At 36.4% G+C, this 20,199-nt stretch overlaps 1 protein-coding gene across 13 annotated transcripts in view; it reads left to right on the top strand.

Annotated features, from left to right (window-relative positions):
* The window catches only part of DLG2 (discs large MAGUK scaffold protein 2), a 1,392,511-nt gene that overhangs the window by 1,356,219 nt on the left and 16,093 nt on the right, over positions 1-20,199 (top strand). For 6 of the 13 annotated variants that reach the window (XM_036324794.1, XM_036324805.1, XM_036324801.1 and 3 more), the window contains 2 exons: positions 9,260-9,359; positions 13,413-13,454. The exons of 1 other annotated variant lie outside the window; for it this stretch is intronic. In XM_036324794.1, coding sequence (XP_036180687.1) covers positions 9,260-9,359; positions 13,413-13,454 — 142 coding nt within the window. Of the gene's footprint in view, positions 1-9,259; positions 9,360-10,187; positions 10,234-13,412; positions 13,455-20,199 lie in introns of all 13 variants that reach the window. 6 more of the 13 variants (XM_036324796.1, XM_036324806.1, XM_036324797.1 and 3 more) reach the window with 2 other exon arrangements.

Genomic DNA, 20,199 nt, shown 5'->3' on the forward strand with positions numbered 1-20,199 from the left:
ATGTGGTTGTGGGAGGCAGCAAGTACAGGTGGTTACCTAATGCACCATCTTGGTTCTCCCCCTCGTAAATTTTTAAATGTCTTATACCTTCAGTTTTCATATAAAGGTTATGTAAGATTATGCTTGTGTGACAAATAGTCTCTCTTGGAAAAGCCTTCAAGCAGAGAATTTGATAGTGAAAAACCAGAACTTAGTCTTCCAGCTGTAGGATGTATCTTGATTAACCTGATTAAATAAATCTTGCTCTTGGCTAACAGACTTCATCAGGGGTGGGGAACCTTTTCTGCCAAGGGCCATTTAAATATTTATAACATCATTCTCGGGCCATACAAAATTACCAACTTAAAAATTAGTCTGCTATATTTCATCAAACATTTAATTTACTCACACCTACTGCCTTGACAGGGCCAAACCAAATGACTTCAAGGGCCTTATTACAGCCCGCAGGCTGGACGTTCCCCACTGCTGCTTTAAAAAATGATTTTCTCACAGAAGTCTTACATTCTATGCAGTAATTAGGAAAGTGTAGGGGATGTCAGAAGGGGAAAAAAAGCAGTCAGGACACATCCTGGAGACCAATTATAAATTAAGAATAAATGGCTGTTGGAAATATGAGTTAGTATAGATCATTTTGAAAACAATTTGGCAATGTATCAAAATTTTTTAACTATCCACAATTCTTAACTCTAATTCAAATTCTACAAATCTATCCTAAGGAATTTATTTGAAATGCAAAAAAAAAAAAATGTTATAGTCATTACAACATAGAGTAATTAAAAATGGAGAACTACAGAAGTGTACAGCATATAGGAATATTTAAGTTAACTGTGGTAAATCCACTTGAGTAAGTTGTTGTTCTATTTATAAGATATATTGGTTTGTAATCTTGTGGTGTATTTTCTAGTTTTGGTATCTGGTAATGGTGGCCTCATAGAATAAGTTAGGAAATCTTCCCTTTTCTGTGTTTCAGATGAACTTGTAAAGAATTTGTATTCTTTTTTAAATGTTTAGTAAAGCCACCTGGGCTTCTCTTTGTGAATAACTATTTAAATTACTAATTTAATCTCTTTATTTGTTATAGGTCTACCCAGAGTTCTATTTCTTCTTGAGTCAGTTTTGGTAGTTTGTATCTTTTTCTAGGAACTTATCCATTTCATCTAACATATCTAATTTATTGATATTCAATAAATTATAAGGTTCATAGTATCCCCTTATAATTCTTTTGTTTCTATAAAATCAGTATAAATATCTCCTCTTTTATCCCTAATATTGTAACAACTTTCCTTTTTTTCTCTTAGTCTAGCTAATTATTTACCAATTTTAATAATCTTTGCAAAGAACCAACTTTTGGTTTTGTTGGTTTTTCTGTTTTTCTCTTCTCCAGTTTATTAATTTCTGATCTAATCTTTATTATTGTCTTTTACTGCTTGCTTTAGTTTTAGTTTGGTCTGCTTTTCCCAGTGTCTTCAGGTAGAAGGTTAAATTATTGATTTGACATCTTTTTTTATATAGGCATTTTACACCTATAAATTTCCCTCTAACTACTGCCTTAGCTGTTTCCCATAAATTTTGGTATCTTTTGTCTTTATTCTCATTCATCTAAAAATATTTACTATTTCCCTTACAATTTCTTTCTTGATCCCTTGGTTAATTTTGAAGGTGGTATTTTGTTATGTTTTTAATTTTCACATATTTCGGGATTTTCCAAAATATTTTTTATTAATAATTCTTCATTTCATTCCATTGTTATGCATTTGTTAAAGCTGATGCTTCCAAAGACTCTCTTATGATGTGGGAAAGTGTTCTGTTACCATTAAAATAATTGACTCCTTTTTATTAAACTTTACTAAGTGTCAGGCACTATGATACCAGCTTTTAATACATTATCACATTTAAATACAACTGAGGCTCAGAGATTAAACAACATTCTTAAGGTTATACAGCTCAATTCCAAAGCCCTTTCCCATGATACTTTGCTATGTGTTTTAATAGTAAATAAAAACAACTCAGAATTTTAAATTCCTTAGACTATATAATACAACAAGGTTTAAACAATAAATTTTTTTTAAACACAAAAAAATAATATTACTGAAGGTGATTTGTTTCTCAGTAATTTCTTCTATTTTTTACAAATTTTCTCTTAAAAAGGCATGCTTCATTTGTTATTAAAAAAAAATACTTTTTCCATAAAAATATAGGAAAAGTATTTTTAACAAACTAATCTTTTGTTGTTGTTGTTAATCCTCACCCATAGATATTTTTCCATTGATTTTTAGGGAGAGGGAAAGACAGAGAGAAACATTGATGTGAGAGAAACACATCAATTGGTCGCCTCCTACACAAGCCCCGACCAGGGCCCAGGGCTGGGGAGAAGCCTGAAACCAAGATACGTGCCCTTGCCTGGAACAGAACCTGGACCGTTGGTCCGCAGGCCAACGCTCTGTCCGCTGAGCCAAACTGGCTAGGGCCCAAACGAATCTTTTTAGTTAAGAAAAGAAGTAAACATTAGAGGGGGAAAGAGTTAGAAAAGGAAAATTAAATGGTAGATTTCTTTGAAGTTATGAATACCACTAAAATCTTTTCATTTTTTCTATTCAGATATGGACCAGAGAGCTGCAAATGTGATATGTACTGTGCAAACATACATACAGCAAATAGCTGAGTGCAACATTTTTATTACTAATGATAAATGGCAAGTAAATCAGATCAGTGGGCATAGAATGAGATAAAATTCATAAGAAAAACAATTTCTGAGAGATAACTGAGGAGAAATGCAATTTAAAAATATTACTCATTTGGCTATGGTTCTTATTCTTCCATTATTCCTCCCCATTTTCTACAGGTGTTTGTTATTCCTCCTAACCCTCCTTCCTTTCTCTGTTTTCCCCAAGTTTCTCCCAATATTTCCAATGGAAATCATCAGTCCTCGCTTTGGTTCATACATTTATTTGGTGAATAATTATTGAGTATCTACCATGCTCTAGATCTTGACGATACAGAAATGAAAGTGATGTGGTACCTGCTCTGAGATCAAAATGTGGTGGGAAAGAAATATGTAAAAATGAGTGGTATTCACTGTGACAGCCTTACGTAGAACACCAGGGCATAACCTTAAAGATGCCTCAGTGTCCACAAGATGGACAAAGGGGGAAGGATTTCTATAACCGCCACCCACAAGTAGAGATATAGTAGATATACATTTAGGAGAATACTGGGAGCTAGAAATATATTTTTTGGAAGTGTCATGGTTCTAACTGTGATAAAGAAGAATGACTTAGTTCTCACCTCCTCAGTCACTGATTTGATCTCTTCCAGAACTTCTGATAATTGTAATCATACATAAATGTGCCTTTCTGTCTGCCTTCTATCTCTTAGCATAATACTTTTCAGATTCATCCATGTTGTTGTGTGTATCAGTAATTCAGTTCTTGCTATTGTTGAGTAGTTTTCCGCTGTATCAATATACCACAGTTTGTCAGTTTACCTGTTGAGGGAGTAGTTTCCAGTTCTGAGTAATTATGGACATTCTTATATACACCTTTCTGTAGACATCTTTTTTTCTCGAGTAAATATTCAGGAGTGAATTTCTCAGTCATAGGCTTAACTTTATAAGAAATTGCTAACCTATTTTTTCAAACTGGCCATTTTGCATTCCCACCAAGAGTTTATATGAGAGTTGCAATTGCTTCACATCCTTACCAACACCTGATATTGTCAGTCTTTTTCATTTTATCCACTCCAGTAGATATGAAGTGGTATCATGCATTGGATTTAATTTGCGCTTCTCTGATGTTTCTTATATGTTTATTGGCCATATACATATCATATGTTGTATTTAATTAAGTTTTTTGCCCATTTTTATTGGATGTTTTTTCTTTTTATTGTTCAAATATAAGGGTTTTTAAATACTCTGAATAAAAATCTTTTGTCATATATATGTATTGTAAATATTATTTCTCATTTGTGACTTGCCTTTTCATTTTCTTAATGACCTTTTTGAAAATCAAAAGTTTTTTATTTTAATTAAATCCAGTTTACCACTTTTTAAACTTATTATCTGTGCTTTTATGCTCTATCCAAGGAATCTTTGCCTACCTCAGATTATAAATATATTCTATGTTTTCTTCTAGAAATTTTATAGTTTGAGCTTTTATACTTAGGTCTGTAGTCTATCTCTAGATAATTTTAGTGTGTGAGCTATGAATCACAGTTCATTATTATGAAAACATTCAAACATATAAAAATGTAGAAAGAATAGAATTCTGAACTTCTTGTACCTGTTACTCAAATTTAACAATTACCTTGTTTTGTCATTCTGTGTAAGAATATATATATGGTGTCCAAAAAATGTATACACACACTTTGAATGATTATAAAGGCAGTGTTTATTAAAATACATTTTATTTTCAAAATTGAACTATCAACTGTTAAAGTGTGTATACATTTTCAGAGGACATCCTATATATGAGGGGAGATATATATATATATACATCCTAATTTATTATGAAAGAAAGTTCTAGAAATTATGAATTTTTTGTTCTGATCCAGAATTCAGTCAAGAACCACACATTGCATTCCTTTTTTCCTATGTCCTTATCCTCCTTTAATCTAGAATGGTTCTTTAGGTTTTTACATTTCTCGTGACATTGTGATATTTTAAGAGTGGTCTCTTAATATTAATTTGCCTGATTATTTCTTCATGGTTAGCTGCAAGTAATGCATTTTTGGTAGGAATACTACATAAGTAATACTGTGTATTTCTCAGTACTTCCCATCAGGAGGCATATGGTGTGAAGTTTTCCCATTGTTTGGTGATGCTATATTGGATCTCTTGGTTAAGGTAGAAGAAAACTGAAACATACCCAGAGTTAGAAAGTTTTCTGGATGGGAAGGATTAAAGTTGGTCAACTCACTCACGTGTCTTAAGAACATGGGATTTGAGTGGGAAAAGTAGCAATTTGAAGTTTTTGGTGTTATTTGTGAGTGTGTATTTTATCTTAAGCCAGTTTGCGAATGCCATTACATCTTGGGGTCAGGCTGGGCAATTTTATGCCATTTGACCTAACAATTTAGAAATTTCTTCTTGAGTGACAGTGATGTAATATGCTGACTCCTGGTACAGGTGTTCTAATGTCTGTCACAACATGAAAGGTATTCATTTCACAGAGACACAACAGAATCAGATAAACAAGGCATGTGTATCGGATTGATTGCAAGGGTTGGGGGTGAGGGGTTCCTCTGATTCAATTAAAGATAAAAAATATTTAGACCAAATAAAATTGAAAACATGCTGTGATTGTTTCCTCTCAACATGTGGTGTAGAGTTTGGCAGAGGGGTTCCATTTTGTTTTGGGATTCTTTTAATGGCTTTATTGAGACATAATTCACACAGTATACAATTTACCCACCTAAAGTGCACAATGCATTATTTTTAGTATGTTCATAGGGTTATGCACTTATCATTACAATCTAATTTTAAAACATTCTATCTCCCCTAAAGTAAACACCCTACCCATTACTTGTCACTTCCCACCCCCATAATTCCCTACCTTCAATCCTGTTCATAGCCTGTTACATTGAAATACTTTTTATTTTTTTACATTATTATAAGAATAAGTACAAAGGATAGAGCCCTGAAAAACATAAATGGGTATTCAAAAATTGTAGCAGGGTAAACCACAGAGATATTATTGAAGCAATAGCATCTGATGGATTTTTAAAAAGCATTGCCAAGCAAGGAAGCTGTGGGAATAATGACAGATTATGTTATCACTTAAGAAAGACAAAAGCTTTTTAAATATAAAGACAAATGATTTTAAATATAAACTTGAAGCAGGCTCTGGTTACAGAACCTCATTTTTCTCATAAGAACAACAAATATTGGCAAATTCAGATCCCGACTTCACTGCTCACCAACTGTGTGACTCTGGACAAGTAACAGAAGATTTGTAAACTTCAGTTTCTTCTTTTGTAATATGAGAATAATGATGGTACCAACCTCGTAAAGTTAGTGTGGAGGTTAGCACATGTAGAGCTTTGCAACCAACCCTGGCACATAATAGTTGCTCAATAAACACTAGCTGTTGTTGTTTTATCACTTTTGTTCATAAGAACTCAAAAATTCAGCTCAAATTCCAAAATGGAATTCTTAGATATGCCAACTTGCCACATGTGATTGGTATTTTTAAAATCTCTATTCTAAAAAGTTTCCTGCCATGAAAGCAATGGATGGGGATTTAAGATACTGTAATATTGAGAGAGAAAAATTTACCTTGATCAGGTATGATTGATAGCGCTGTAAACCAGCCTTCAGTTGCTTTAGAGCCATGTGTTCTGTAACTAGTAAAAGTGCTAATTTATTATTCTCACCTAAGTCTGGTATAACAGATTTTCCTCTTCTAAATTTAAAGAAAATCTAACAGCAACAAAAATCTTATATAATGGCATTAAACATGTCTAATAAAAAATAGTGGTAGAACATCATAAACCACATATAACCTCTTATAGTTGAAATGTTGAAATAAGTAAGACCTTAAATGTGTGACGTTTAAACCTGTGTGAACTGAAGTTGTGATTTGATTTTGTGTCCATAAATGTAACCTCCAATGATTCCATTACTTTTCTTTAACTCCAACACAAAATGGTTTTGGGTAATAAGACTATGTTAGATGATTTTCTTTTTGAGGAATTGTTATGTATTTTCTGTTCTTTTACAAGTGTGGTGCTAAATATTATGTCCCAATCAGATGACTCATGATGCACAACATTTTGATACTTGGGAAATGTTAACACATTACAGCCCCTGCTTTGAAAAGATAAAAGAATTAATCACAGGCGACACATGTTCATTTTCCTTTGACCCCGTGAGACAATTTAAATGATGTGGTTTGCACGTGGCCCCATATTGTCTCTCAAGGCTTCCTTCATTGTCCATCTGTGTCTACATTTTAACCCCAGGCTTTACTCATCTTGGCATTGTTTTGTATTTGCATGAAAATTTGTAAAATTTTTTTTTGCATGACAAGTCATCCATACTGTTGAAGTTAAATGTCTAACATATCTTGCAATGTCACGTGTCATTAATTCTTACATGATATTTTTTTCTTTTATTTTCAGTCACTGAAGTTTAAATATGCTTGAAATGTAAAAGTGGCATGAAACTGGAGTGATGCAAGAATATTTAATGTTCCTTTAAGAACTTGTCATTTTTTAGTTGGAAAAATTGGGGGGTGGGGGAGGCTAATTCCCATCCTTGTCTTTGGACACCAATTCTCAATTACAAATTATGATAAAACCATATTGAACCTAAGTGCTGTCGACAAGAGTAATAAATTCTGAAGTGATACTTCTTTTTGTCCCCTGAGAATGTTTCTGGTTCTAGAATATTAAGTATAAAATATGTCCCTTCATTTCAGAAATTACTAAATATCTGATTTAATGTTTTTCTTCAAGCCTTCTTAATGATACATAAAATTAAGCTCTCCCAACTTTGGTGAAAGTTTCTAGTAACTGAAAAAGTAATGAATGGCTCACTAACTGACAGCACCAACATTTTAGTACTTTCACGTTTCCTAAATGAGCATGACGACCAAAACGGATGTTGATGTAGAAGTGCATGAATATACAAGTAAAATGAGTTATTTACACCATTTTCTCAGGCTTCAAATCTGTAAAGACCCATAATTGATTCATACCAATGGACCCAAATACATGCATATAAACAAGTGCTTTTCTTCCAAGCAGTCGCCTTGCTGGCTCTACCAGCTGCCATTGCGAAGACTGATTTAGAATACTCCTTGTTGAATTACCCTGGGAGTCTATTACATTCCCTGCAATACCTAAATGGTAATATGTCTTGTTCCTTGAAGAGTGACCCTGAGAGCCAAATCAGTCAAGTAAGGATGGCAGTCAAGCTGGCAAAAAGTTTTTTTAATGATAAGTGAACTTACTAAGACTTGTGTGGTTATAAAATGACTGTGAGCACATTTCCCAAAGAAGAGCCCCAGAAAGCATTTTCCATAATAGCAACGATGGGAATAAATGAAAAATCTTCAAGGAGTCTTCTAGGCAGGCGTCTGATAGTCACTTGAATAAAAAGTTCTAGTACAGGTATAAATTATTATTTTTAATCCAGCCTCATTGAAGCTACTGGAGTGGTTTACATTTTTAAGGACAGTCTTTCTTCAATGATATTTTATCATATCAGAATATAGATAAGTAGCTGTGATAGCTCCCTTGCTTGCATGAATATCGAGTTGATACCTAGTTAGCAACAATTTTAACAGATTTTGGTTGACTGAGTCACCAGCTAGCTCTGTGATATTGGCAAGAGACTCAACCTGTCTGCGCCTCTGGCCCCCTGTCTACAAATGAAGGCTTGGGCTAATTATCTTTAAAATCACTTATGAATGAAAATGTTGTAGTTATTTATCTGTGTGTGAAACAGCTATAATTATCATGTCATAAATCTATATCCTTTTCTGTGTGGTTTTAATTAAATCTAAGTTAAAGTAATTCAAAAAGACAAGTTATTTAAAAAGACACCTAGATATCTATGTGTCTAGTATCCTAATAAAATCTTTTCTACCCGATGATAATAATGATAAAGATAACATTTGATTAGCACTTTACATTTCCACTGCCTTACATGAGTCTCACAACTTAAGAGCTTCTCTCATTATCCGCATTATGTTGATGAAGAAGATACTGAGGTTCAGAGAGATTCAGTCTAAGGCAGCCGTGGGCAAACTACGGCCCGCGGGCCGGATCCTGCCCGTTTGAAATGAATAAAACTATTGAAAAAAAAGACCGTACCCTTTTATGTAATGATGTTTACTTTGAATTTATATTAGTTCACACAAACACTCCATCCATGCTTTTGTTCCGGCCCTCCGGTCCAGTTTAAGAACCCATTGTGGCCCTCGAGTCAAAAAGTTTGCCCACCCCTGGACTCTAAGGTCATGGATTGGCAAGTCATACAGCTGGACAGAGACAGAGCTTCCAATTCAATACTCTTTCTATTTTCATTCAGCTACAACCAGTTTTTTCATTAGGATACAACTTTTCCAAGGTGTCATCACTCAGAATTTACACTCCTTGAAAGTAAAATCTGCCTCTAGGGACCTGCTGGCGCCTCCTTCGACTATCCCTTGCGTCACTACAGCTCTCTCTGCTTTTACAAACTAGTTGTTTTGTCAGCATGAGTGTGACAACAATTAGACGTCCCCTGTTTTTGCCCCATGCCTTTTCTCCTTCACAGTCATTCAATGACAAGCGTAAAAAGAGCTTCATCTTTTCACGAAAATTCCCATTCTACAAGAACAAGGAGCAGAGTGAGCAGGAAACCAGTGATCCTGAACGTAAGTAGATTCTCAAAGAGAATGTCACCTGCAACACAAGAGAAAAAAAAATCCTTCACCGGCAACACGCATGATGTAGGCTCTCCCACGCCACACGCCCAGGCAAACAAACACGGCAGGCAGGCAGGTCAGGGCTTACTGCTGTGACCAGTGTTTGGCTGCAGTCTGGATCCTTCCCTTCGAGTGGCTCTTCTTTGCAGGATGCATTGGAGAGGGGCTTGAGGACGCTGGGACTTGGCTTCCTTAGAGCATTTATCTGTGACCAGGACTAGGTCTGGTTTGCCTTTTCTCTCATGCAACTCTCTAGGGCTTGAGATGAATTCTATTCTGGACAGAAGTATTATATTCCATTGCCACTTGCATTTTTTGGAATGCTAGCTAATTGGAAGTGATTAAATTCCCTATATTGATAACAAGCATTTGTTCACTCTTTCACTGCCAGTGACTACTAAACTCCTGCTGAGCAGTGAGCTTGTCTTGGTGGGTATGAAATCTAAGAATTGGTCATGAAAGGTGGAGTGAATCATTGCTCTAATTGGTATATTTTTGTGGCAATGTGGACAATGGGCAAAAATGTCATCCGCTGAATCTTTCTCTTTTTTGTAACAATCATCTGCTCAAAACTTTTGAGTTATTTTACAAATTCTGGAGTCTCAGCCCAGGGAGTTTGGGGCGAAAGCTGTTTCAAAATAAGAGAGATTGGGATCCAGATTGCTTAGGCAACGCGGTCTGTCATGGTAGTATCCATTTCAACTCCACTGACTTCTTCCTTCCTCTTCCGTGGCTGTTCTTCCTCTCTCATTGCTCTCTCTGGGGACTTCCATGCAGGACATCCCCGGATTAGGTGACGACGGTTATGGAACAAAGACTCTGAGTAAGTTCCCAGGAATGGTCACTATAACTTTCCTTTTCTTTTCCCTTCCTTTTGAGTTTGGCTTTTGTTCCTTTACTTGAGGGCCTTCTACTCCTAGCATGCACAAGATACGAGTTTTATTTGTTACGTAGCTGTGAATGCTCCTACAAAGTAATTTTCAACCGTTTTGCTCTGCATGTCAGCATTTAAAAGCCAAGTGTGTCGTCAGGCACTGTAACTTCTGTTGCAATTCACACCTTCCCTTTCTGACCTTGTGATATGGCCAACATGGTCCTGCTGCCAACTATGGCATCCCTTGCCCTGCAGCCTAATTTCTCCCAGAGAGCAAGGAACCATGTTGAGGGAAAGGGCAAGCTAAATGTTCTAGAACAGGAAGGCAGAAATGTACTTTATGTCCTTTCTTCTGCCTTTTCACCCAGACCTTGCCAAATTTGATAATTGGCTTGTACTTGGCTATTAGTAAAGGAGCTATTTTATAGTCAAAAGGAACATGCATTCTCAAAGTGTAAATATTAAGCTATTTGATCTTCCATGACTAATTCTTTGTTATTAACATTGATTGCTTTTTTTTCTGACTTTCAGTGGTCCTGCTTAAAATGTTTGTATGATAAAAGTTTTAGACATGTGTTAATATGTTATTCTATTAGTGATGTATTAGCTTAGTTATGTTACATAACAGGTCTTCATTTTATAGTGGAAAACTAAATATATTAAACCTTTAAATCATTTAGTTATTAATGCCTTTATCTGTGTCTCATTGCACTGAGCAATAACAAATAATCTTGTATATTAATACACTATGCTATGATTTTTCTTTCTTTAGTACTAACTTCATTGTGTAGGCACCAGTGAAATAAGAACAGAGTTTTGTGTCTTTTGCAACTGTATCACATGTTCAATTTTTGTTTGTTTTGTTTTAATTTAATAGCTATAAGCAATATTTTTAGAAGCTGATCATTTCATTTGTATAAAACAAAATAACATTGAGCTGAACTTTGTTTTCAAGAGCTGTTTATATAACCCTGCCTAATGATACCCTTCATCCTTCAAATTGTTACTTTGGATTTTTTTCTTTTTTAGTTACATATACAGAAAACAAAATCTGATCAAGAATAAACTACTGATCTCCTTAAAGATGAAAACTTTATCTTTGAGTCTCTATAGGGAACAGGTCATGAAATTTTTCTTGAATTAACAGCAGCAATTCAAATATTAATTTTAACATTATCTGGATAGCATCAAGTACCACCAGAGAGAGTTTCTAAATTTTCCATTGGGGGGGGGGGGGAGGGAAGGGGAGGAAAACATTTCAATGCATTGCTAATAAATGAACATCACTAATAAGTAGTTGCTATAGTGTCAAAAATATGAGTGATGCCCTTTTAAATCTAGAAAGTGCAAATGTTTTCTTACTCTAAAAAATTGAACAGATTTCAGTAGCATCATTCACCAATTAATACTTTTGTTAGCCATAATTTGGACTTTTGCTGGGACACATTTTTAATTTCCTTTTACCTACAAAAATTCTGTTATACAATGTCTTGATGCTGAGATTGTTAAATAAAACACTGCATGGTCCTAAATTTCTCCATAGATAGTGTAGCTTCACTCTGAGTTACTTAAGAAGTAAAAGTCAGAAGCAAACAAACAAAAAGAATGAAATAGGCAGGAGATAAGTGAGCTTGGTAAAAAAAAACAAACCCTTTTTCCCAATTCAAAGTACTTAAAATAATCGTGTGCATTCAGATAAACCATTGTTGGGTATATGCCCTGGCTTTCTTCAGTAATAGAAACTGATTCATCCATACTGCTTTCTCTAGTGCGCTACCTAAATTAGCGATGCAGTGCTGGTCATACAATTCAAGGAGAAATGATTCACGTGACTTTAACCCATACTTTGATTTTTATTCGATTCATGCGCAAACTAACCCATCCTGGGTGCGCTAAATAACTCAATCATAGGAATCATTTCACAGTGTTTATATATGTATCATTGCATTGTATACTTTAAAGGTATTATAATTTTATTTGTCAGTTATACCTCAGTAAAGCTAAATAAAACTAATCCATTCAATTGACAAGAATCTATATCAAATACTTTTAAGCACATCTTTACCATTAGAGAATGATGTTATGCATTCTTTTCCTTTTTCTAAAAATGCACAATAGTTATCACTGTTTAAAAAGCTAAAGTTATTAATAAGCTTCAGAAATCTAATAGTCACATATGCTTCATTTAATTTAACTGATATACAAAGCAGTCAATAAGTTGATGAATTATCTTCTATAATTTAATACACAGTACAGATGAAAGGATATGATTTTGGAAATAAAAGCTCTAATTCTGGCTTATACATCCCTGTTATGTGAGGTAAACTGTGTGTGTTTGCTTTTTTTAAAGTAATATCACTGTATAAGCAAGTCATTCAACATGAATTCAAAACATCCTTCATTCCAGGACCTGCTTGGTATCAGCTCACTTATCTCCTGCCTGTTTCATCCTTCCAGAAACTAGTAACTATCCAAAGAAGAATCTTAAAATACAAACAATGAATTATAGAACTAATTCATGAATCATTTTTCCATGACTCATTTCTTCCTCCAAGATCTTCTATTCACTCTCTGAAGCAGGGAAGATCTCCAGCAATCCTTTTTCATCCTGAGAATTAGTTTAGGAAGTATTTAAATAGAAATAAAATTCAAAGGACTCCAGGGATCAATTGGCAATTTGAAATGCAATATTCCTACAAAATACCTAAAGGCTAAAATAGAGAACCAAAAAGCCTACAAGAAAACTGCCAGTTTAGAAACCCCTGAATTTATAGTCAAGAAACATCCAGCTGAGACACCCAATAAAACAACTCTGGAAAATCAGACCTAGGAACGGGTCAAAGTATTTATCAAAAGTAAAGTGCTTAGCTTGACGTTATACATTTTTTTTTAATTAAAGATAATTTCCAAAAAAAAAAACAACAGCAATCAAATAGTAGTTTTCTGAAAAATGGAGATAAAGTTTTCATCTTTTTTATCTTATCTGCGTTTCCTTAATGCGGTCTCCTCTGCGGCCTTTTACTTGCCTTTTGCTCCCATTTCTAGTTGCCGTGCATGGTGTGTGCCTTTAAGTTCTGGCTGCTCGCCAATGCTTGGTATCTTTTTAATTTGCTGTGCTGTTCTTGCAGAACATGCTTCTTCTAATGCCAGCGATAGCGAAAGTAGCTACCGTAAGTTATTGCTTTGGTTTGTGGCTTTTTTTCCTTTGCAATTGCCCCCCATTGCCTGTGGTGGTCATTTCAGATTTTTGCTGTTGTTGTTTTCATCTTCATCCAAAGCAAATGGCTTGAAATGAAATCATCCTTTGATGTGGAAAGATACAAAAGACACTAGGGCCCCCGTGGACTCGTGTGATTAATGCAAGCAGTTCCAACCCCAGTGGACTGGCCTATGAAGCAGTTCTCCCAGAGAAGGTGGGGGGAAAGTTCAACCTGGTGGGTTTTGACATTCTGCCCCTGCCCCCAACCCCCAAATAATTTAAACTCCCTGTAGGAGGGTTGAAAGTCATGGTTTTACTGTCCTCCCTTCTGTTCCTGACCCCCTTTACAAGTGAAATCTTTCTAAATTACGATGTTCCTTTTAAATCGAGCATGAACCTTTTATATCTCTTCTCTCCTTGATTACAATTGTAAGGTAGATACTAAGATACTCTAACATTATATGTTTGATGGTTGGGAAGTGATGAAAAAGTTTCATCCTTTAATGTTGAAGGGACTCACATTTTTTCTTTAAGTGAACAAATCTTGGATCAGAAAGCTTAACTGAAAAGGTAGGTAACTACTTAAAAGTATTTCTGGTCTTTGGTTACCTCAAGCCATTTGCTTAGGTATAAAAAAGTTCACCAAACACCAAGCACATCCTTTTGATCCGTTCTTGTGGTTTCTTACCACCTACTTACTGGTTTTTGGTGACTAACATAGGTACATAATCTTAACTGGGATTTTTACAATTTCTACAATATTTCTTGGTACTCCTTACTGAAATGGGTTACTCAAATAGCAGTTGGTGAGGATATTAGAAAACTGCTGGCCCAGTACATATGACCCACAGCTCCCAAGGCAGAAATTGGTTGGGATTTTGTTCCTTGAATAGTGTATTAATTGAAAACTAGAATAGATTTTGTTGAGTTGGTTCTATTTTTTTTTTTTTCACTAGAGTGTGGTACTTTACAAAACCATGCCTTTTTTGAGGTAGACTGCCACACAGTGTTCTTGGAATATGACACATTTAATTTGGATTTTGAGAAAGGCTTTGGAGAACCAGACAGAAAAAAAGCACAAAAGAGGAAAGGTGACAGAAGGGGTCAAGGCCAGAGGAGGGAGACAAAACACACCATGAGATAAAATAAAAAAATATTGTGATGTGATACCGTTGATCCGACAAATTTTAGAACCACCTAATTTTCTTCCTCAACAGAGTGACAAGCCTTATGAATGAAGGAATCACTGAGTTCTTATCCTCAATTTGGCCCCTAACCTTGTTACAATCTTCCTATTCTTACAATTTTACAATTATCCCAACTTGGAGAAACATTTGCCTCTCCACTCTCTTCATTTGATTTAAAACAAAGAACCCAGGCCAGGAAGAAGTGACCAAAGATTTTTCTTCCTGACCCCTGAGGTACCCTCAGTTTAGGATAAGGAAATACACCATTTGTCAGGTTTCATGACCCTACTTTCTTTGCTGTTCAGTTTCCAGTTTTTAAGTGTTGTGCTTCCATCCTGTAGATATAGGTATAGGAAGGAGATCACACCTTGTTTTTTTAATCCTTTTTATGGAAAGTATAGATAAGAACTGCCTTTTCCTCTAGAAATCTTTTTAGAGTATTGTAGAGACCCCTCTTTTCTCTTCCAGACCTGGGAATGTTCTACCTAGAATCACTGACTTTTAAAAATTGGGCCAAGGCTTTTAGCTGCTTGACAAGTTTTGATAGTAACGTTGCAAGATGACATCACATAATTCCTTTCACTCTCAGATAAATGTTAACCGAATGAATAAAGGCAACATTTGGAAACAGCTTGAATTATCTCTGAGGAGAGAGAAGAGTTGGAACTGGACTCTATGGTATTACTAGAGCAAATACGGAGTCTAATAATCTAGATTGATTTGGGTCTCACCTGAGGTTACAGAAGGTCAGCCTCTCCGATTGCTTTCTTTACAAATGAACAAAAGTAAGAAGAGCCTTTGTCAGAGCTGAGAGGAGTAACTGATTTTCCTTTCTCCAGGATGGAAACATGAGGGGTGACAGAGGAATAGTAATTTATTTATTCAAGCAGCTATTGTAGGTCATTCTCTCTTCATAGGCACCATGAGACCCAGTATGAATCTCAACCAACTCCAGAGCTCAGCACACGTATAGTGAGAGAGAGAGAGCAATAAATAGCAAATGCACAAAGTGTGTCAGTTTCTAGGGTAGAAGTCTAGCCCAAGACAGTGATTTCAAAGAGGAAGTGACTTTAAACTGAGCTTTGGAAAGAAATGCTTATCAGCCAGATACGTTTAGGAAGAAACCTTCCAGGTAGGGCAGCGGCATGAAAAAAGGCACACAGGCTTGGGACAGACATGGTTTCCAGAAAGTGCCATTTTAAAATCAAAATAGGCTGCACTTTCTATTGACTTCCTGGCTTTTGCTGTAATTATGACTACCTTATGTCTCATAAATAGCAGAGTAAACAAACACTAAAAAGACTGTTTTCCACTGATGTCCCGGTGTTATTTTTTACCCTTAGAATCATTCCATGTCCACTCTGGGGACAAAATGGCTTTAAATCAGCAGTTAGAAGCAAAGACCCAGGCTGCACCATGCACACTGCATCCTGGAGTTCCAGATTGTAACAACCTTACTTAAAAGCCTCATACATTCCTGAGAAGACAGACAGACAGACACACACACACACACACACACACACACACACACACACACACACTTAAACCTCAAATTCTTTTTTTTGTTTGTTTCCTTTTTTTTTTTTATTATTATTAGTTAAGGTATTACAAATGTGTCCTCATCCCCCCCATTAACCCCCAACCTCCCCCCCACACACACTCATGCTCCCATCCCCCTGTTGTCCATGTAACTAGCAACTCTCAAATTCTAATAAATAGCTCAGAGCTTTGCTGCACCATCTCAATCATTATAGAATAATATTTTTTTCAAAATCTAACTATACTGAGCACTAGCCAAATGCAGATAATTATAAGGCGCATTGTCTAATTATGCAAATGCCACCTCAGAACTATCTTAATTATAGACTCATTTAAGATTTCTGTCTGTCAACAAAGTAGTACAGTGCTGGCTGTATTTGTGGTTGTTTTGTGGCTTCGTTTTCAATTGCCCTTGTATCGGGATGCAAGGAAGGCCATGCAGGTGTAATGGAGACTTTCCAATCCCTACAGCTAAAGACTGCCTTCCTCAAAGCTCAGTAAAGCTCTTATGTCATTATGGATAGGAGGAGCTGATGACTATCCTAACCCACTGGTGCTCAACAGCTAAGTAGAATTTTTAAAACTAGAAGCTTAAGGAAATGATCTGAGTGAAGTTGAGGGGCTGATGAGGAGACCCAAGACTTTTCTATTGGAATCAGTCAAAACGATGCCCATATTCTTGTCCTTTGCTTCATGTCCCAAATATTGCCCTTATATTTCCTGTAGTTCCTTAGCCTTCATAAAGCAATTTTTCACTATATCTATTTTCTCATTTGATTTCTACAACAAAACTATGAGATGCATCTTGTAGTACTATCCCATTTTACAGATGAGGTAGCTGAAGCTCCAAGAGGCAATGTACCTCGCTGACATGGTGGCACTGCAGGTCCAACCAAGGCATTTTAATTCTGAATCCCGTACATTCCCACCCTCCCCTAGAGTTTGTAATCCAGGCCTCTTCATGTTTTATCTGGAACATTTCAACCATGCCATCTACCTATCAAATTAATACAGCAGCAACCTTTATATAGCATTACCCATGTTCTAAGCCTGATGTTAAGGCCCTATATAGTACATTAACTGATTTAATCCTCTGAACATCCCACGGAGATTCACGATGTGATCTGGAAGAAATCACTCAGTGTCTTTGAACCTCAGTTCTCTCCTATGTAAAACGAGTAGTTTGGTTTCAAACAGAGATGGCAAGTAGATTTTAATCAAGATTACAACTCTGACCATTTGGTAAGATCTGCCTGAAGAGTTGTCCTGGAAGTATTGAGGCCAACTTAAGGCTCTGCAGTAATCAGGCAATGACCCATTGTGATGCCGGTCAAGGACATGGGATGGGGGAGTGACATCATGTGCTACATACTCGCCATCTATGAACCACAGGTACTTCAAACCCTTCCTTAACACTAACATTCTATGGCTCTAAGAACCTAATTTATTCTTAACAACCATCAAATGGAGGCACTAAACACTAAACTTAGAATATTAAATGTACTATCCCTGGTCTTCTCTTCCCTCTCTCTTTTCTAGTTTCCAAAAATTCCGAAAGAACATCAACTTGCTTTTCTCTATCATCAGTGCATATCAAGGTCTTACTCCAAGTCCCTCTTATTGTGACTTGCTTCCAGTTCAAACACCAGGTGTTTCATGGAGATTGTTACAAAGGCTGTTTCCTGCAGCTGCAGATGCCCCACACAGCACTGCTGCTCTCCCACTCTCAGCCATGCAGTTGCAAAAACAAAACCAAGTAACAGTTGGTACCCTTTTGTTGGCTGTTCTTCCCAAGTGCCAACACCTCTGGAACAAAAATAGAAAAACTACTACCAATCACAATTTTATGGAGATAACACAACTACCTTTTTTTAAGAGTTGATGTTTATAGGTGGTGTTCACAGGTGGACCCTCGGTGACTCTGACCCAGGTCAGCGGCTATCTCTGCCACCCATTCTTTGCTCATTGGTAAGGTCTGCTTCTATATCCCAGCCCCCAGAGAATTCTACATGTCTTGCCTTTTTGAGACAGTGTCATATACTCAACAAGGAGTCAAAAAAGGTGTGATTTTTAAATATTGACTCCACTATTACTAACTGAGAAAACAGGCCCCATTATATCTTATCCTCAGCTACTTCATCTGTAAAATGGGTTATCATCAGAGCACCTACCACAAAAGAAATGGCTGTGAAAGCCCTTTATGGCCTGGAAAGTGCCATACACACATTGCTGTGACCTTTTTCCCTCTGCCTCTTAGTCTTCTTTCCATTACCCATAGGGCTTTTCATTCTTGGACATGAAGGTGAAAATTGGTTTAAGGTGCCGAATTCACAGCTATTATGTGATACCAACCACCATAGCTTCCCTAGAAACTTCTTTACATAACACCTGACTGTCGCAGAGTCATTAGAACTGGGATGGGCCTTGACATAGGGATGTTGCCACTGCTGGTCTTACTGTTCTGAACAAGAAGCAGTGCCTGGTATAAGTTAGAAAGTAAACCAAAACGCAATCGATGAACAAAGAACTACAGATCTGTCTAACAAAATTAATCAAAGCTATGTTGCTTTGACCTAGTTTTCTGAATCACAAATTATATGGACTGACACCAAATACCTTATTTAGAATGATTTGCAAGACCACAGGAAAGAGATTCCTATGGGAACATAACGTGTTACATTCATTGAGAGAAAACCACACTCCCTAAAGTGAAAGCACATAGAAACACAAAGTAGAACCTACCTTTGGCCTCATTACTCATCCTGTTTCTACCACTGAAATCAGAAGGTAAATTTATTGATATCATTATGTTAAGTGCTGGAGACACGGTAGTAAATGAAACCCACTCCTTGCCTTTATGGAGTTCCCAGTCTAGTGGTGGGAAATAAATGTCACCTGATGTTTAAAACTTTTGTTAGACCATAGTTAGTATTCTCCTTTTACATTTTAATCATTCCACCTAAATTTCCCTGTAAAAATAGTCTAACATTAACTCTAAGTCTGCCATGCTTCTATTTCCAAAACTATACTTTCCCCCAACTATTTTACACCTGTAGTTTGATTCCTATGACCTCTACCTCTCAGGCTTTAGATAAGTGGGAACCAATCACTTTTTTTTTTGCCTCACCTCCGTAAATGTCAGTTTTATTTATTAAAATGAATCATTTTTCTTGAATTTTAAAAGAATGTAAATCTGACTCTTCAATCCCAAACCCCTGCCCAGATGTGAAAATGTGCCCTGAAGACTTCTAGGGAAGGTATGAGTAGATGCCACTTAGAAAGAACATCAGGCCCACTCTCCATGCCTTTAGGAAATAGGTTGGCCTAGCGGTGCCATTCTGAGAATAGGCCCTGCTTAAGGGTGAAGTAAGTATGACTTAGGCTGGGGCCATTTCTGAAGCTTATAAATGTAAGACACCCCTACCCAACCCCACCTACCCAGTCTCTAGGGAAGACATCTGTATTTCATAGTTTTCTCCACATACTTGCTTAATTTCCCCAAATCTGTTGTCAGTCTGCAACTGGCTGTGCTATGAACTCCTTTTATGAAATGAACTCACCTGGTCTGGTGCTATGGCTTTTGAAAGAGGAACATGTGGTGTTGACAGACAGACAGTGTTTGAGGGGTGATGGGGAGATAAAGCAGTAAGATTCATTGCCTTTTGGTTTCAGGGAAAACTACCTTCTCTGTAGAACAACAGACAGGAAGCCCTTTTCAACAGTCCTAAACTATTTCCCATCAAAGGATAGTTACCCCCGGTCTAAAGCAAATAAAAGAGTAGACCCTTCTGGGTTTGCAGCTGAATCAGCCTAATCTCATGCCCAGGTCATCAACTGGATAAAATAGTTGACTGAAAAAAATATTTGCCAAAAACCAGTTTACCTTCCATGGTTATTTGTTGACTTGAGGCCCACCATGAATCAGAAGGCTGGTGACAAATGATAGTGAGGGCCTGACACTTTAGCTACATTGTCTTTCTTAGTTCTTTC

The sequence above is a fragment of the Myotis myotis genome, unplaced genomic scaffold (genome assembly GCF_014108235.1).
Source record: "Myotis myotis isolate mMyoMyo1 unplaced genomic scaffold, mMyoMyo1.p scaffold_m19_p_10, whole genome shotgun sequence".
NCBI classification, from domain to species: domain Eukaryota; kingdom Metazoa; phylum Chordata; class Mammalia; order Chiroptera; family Vespertilionidae; genus Myotis; species Myotis myotis.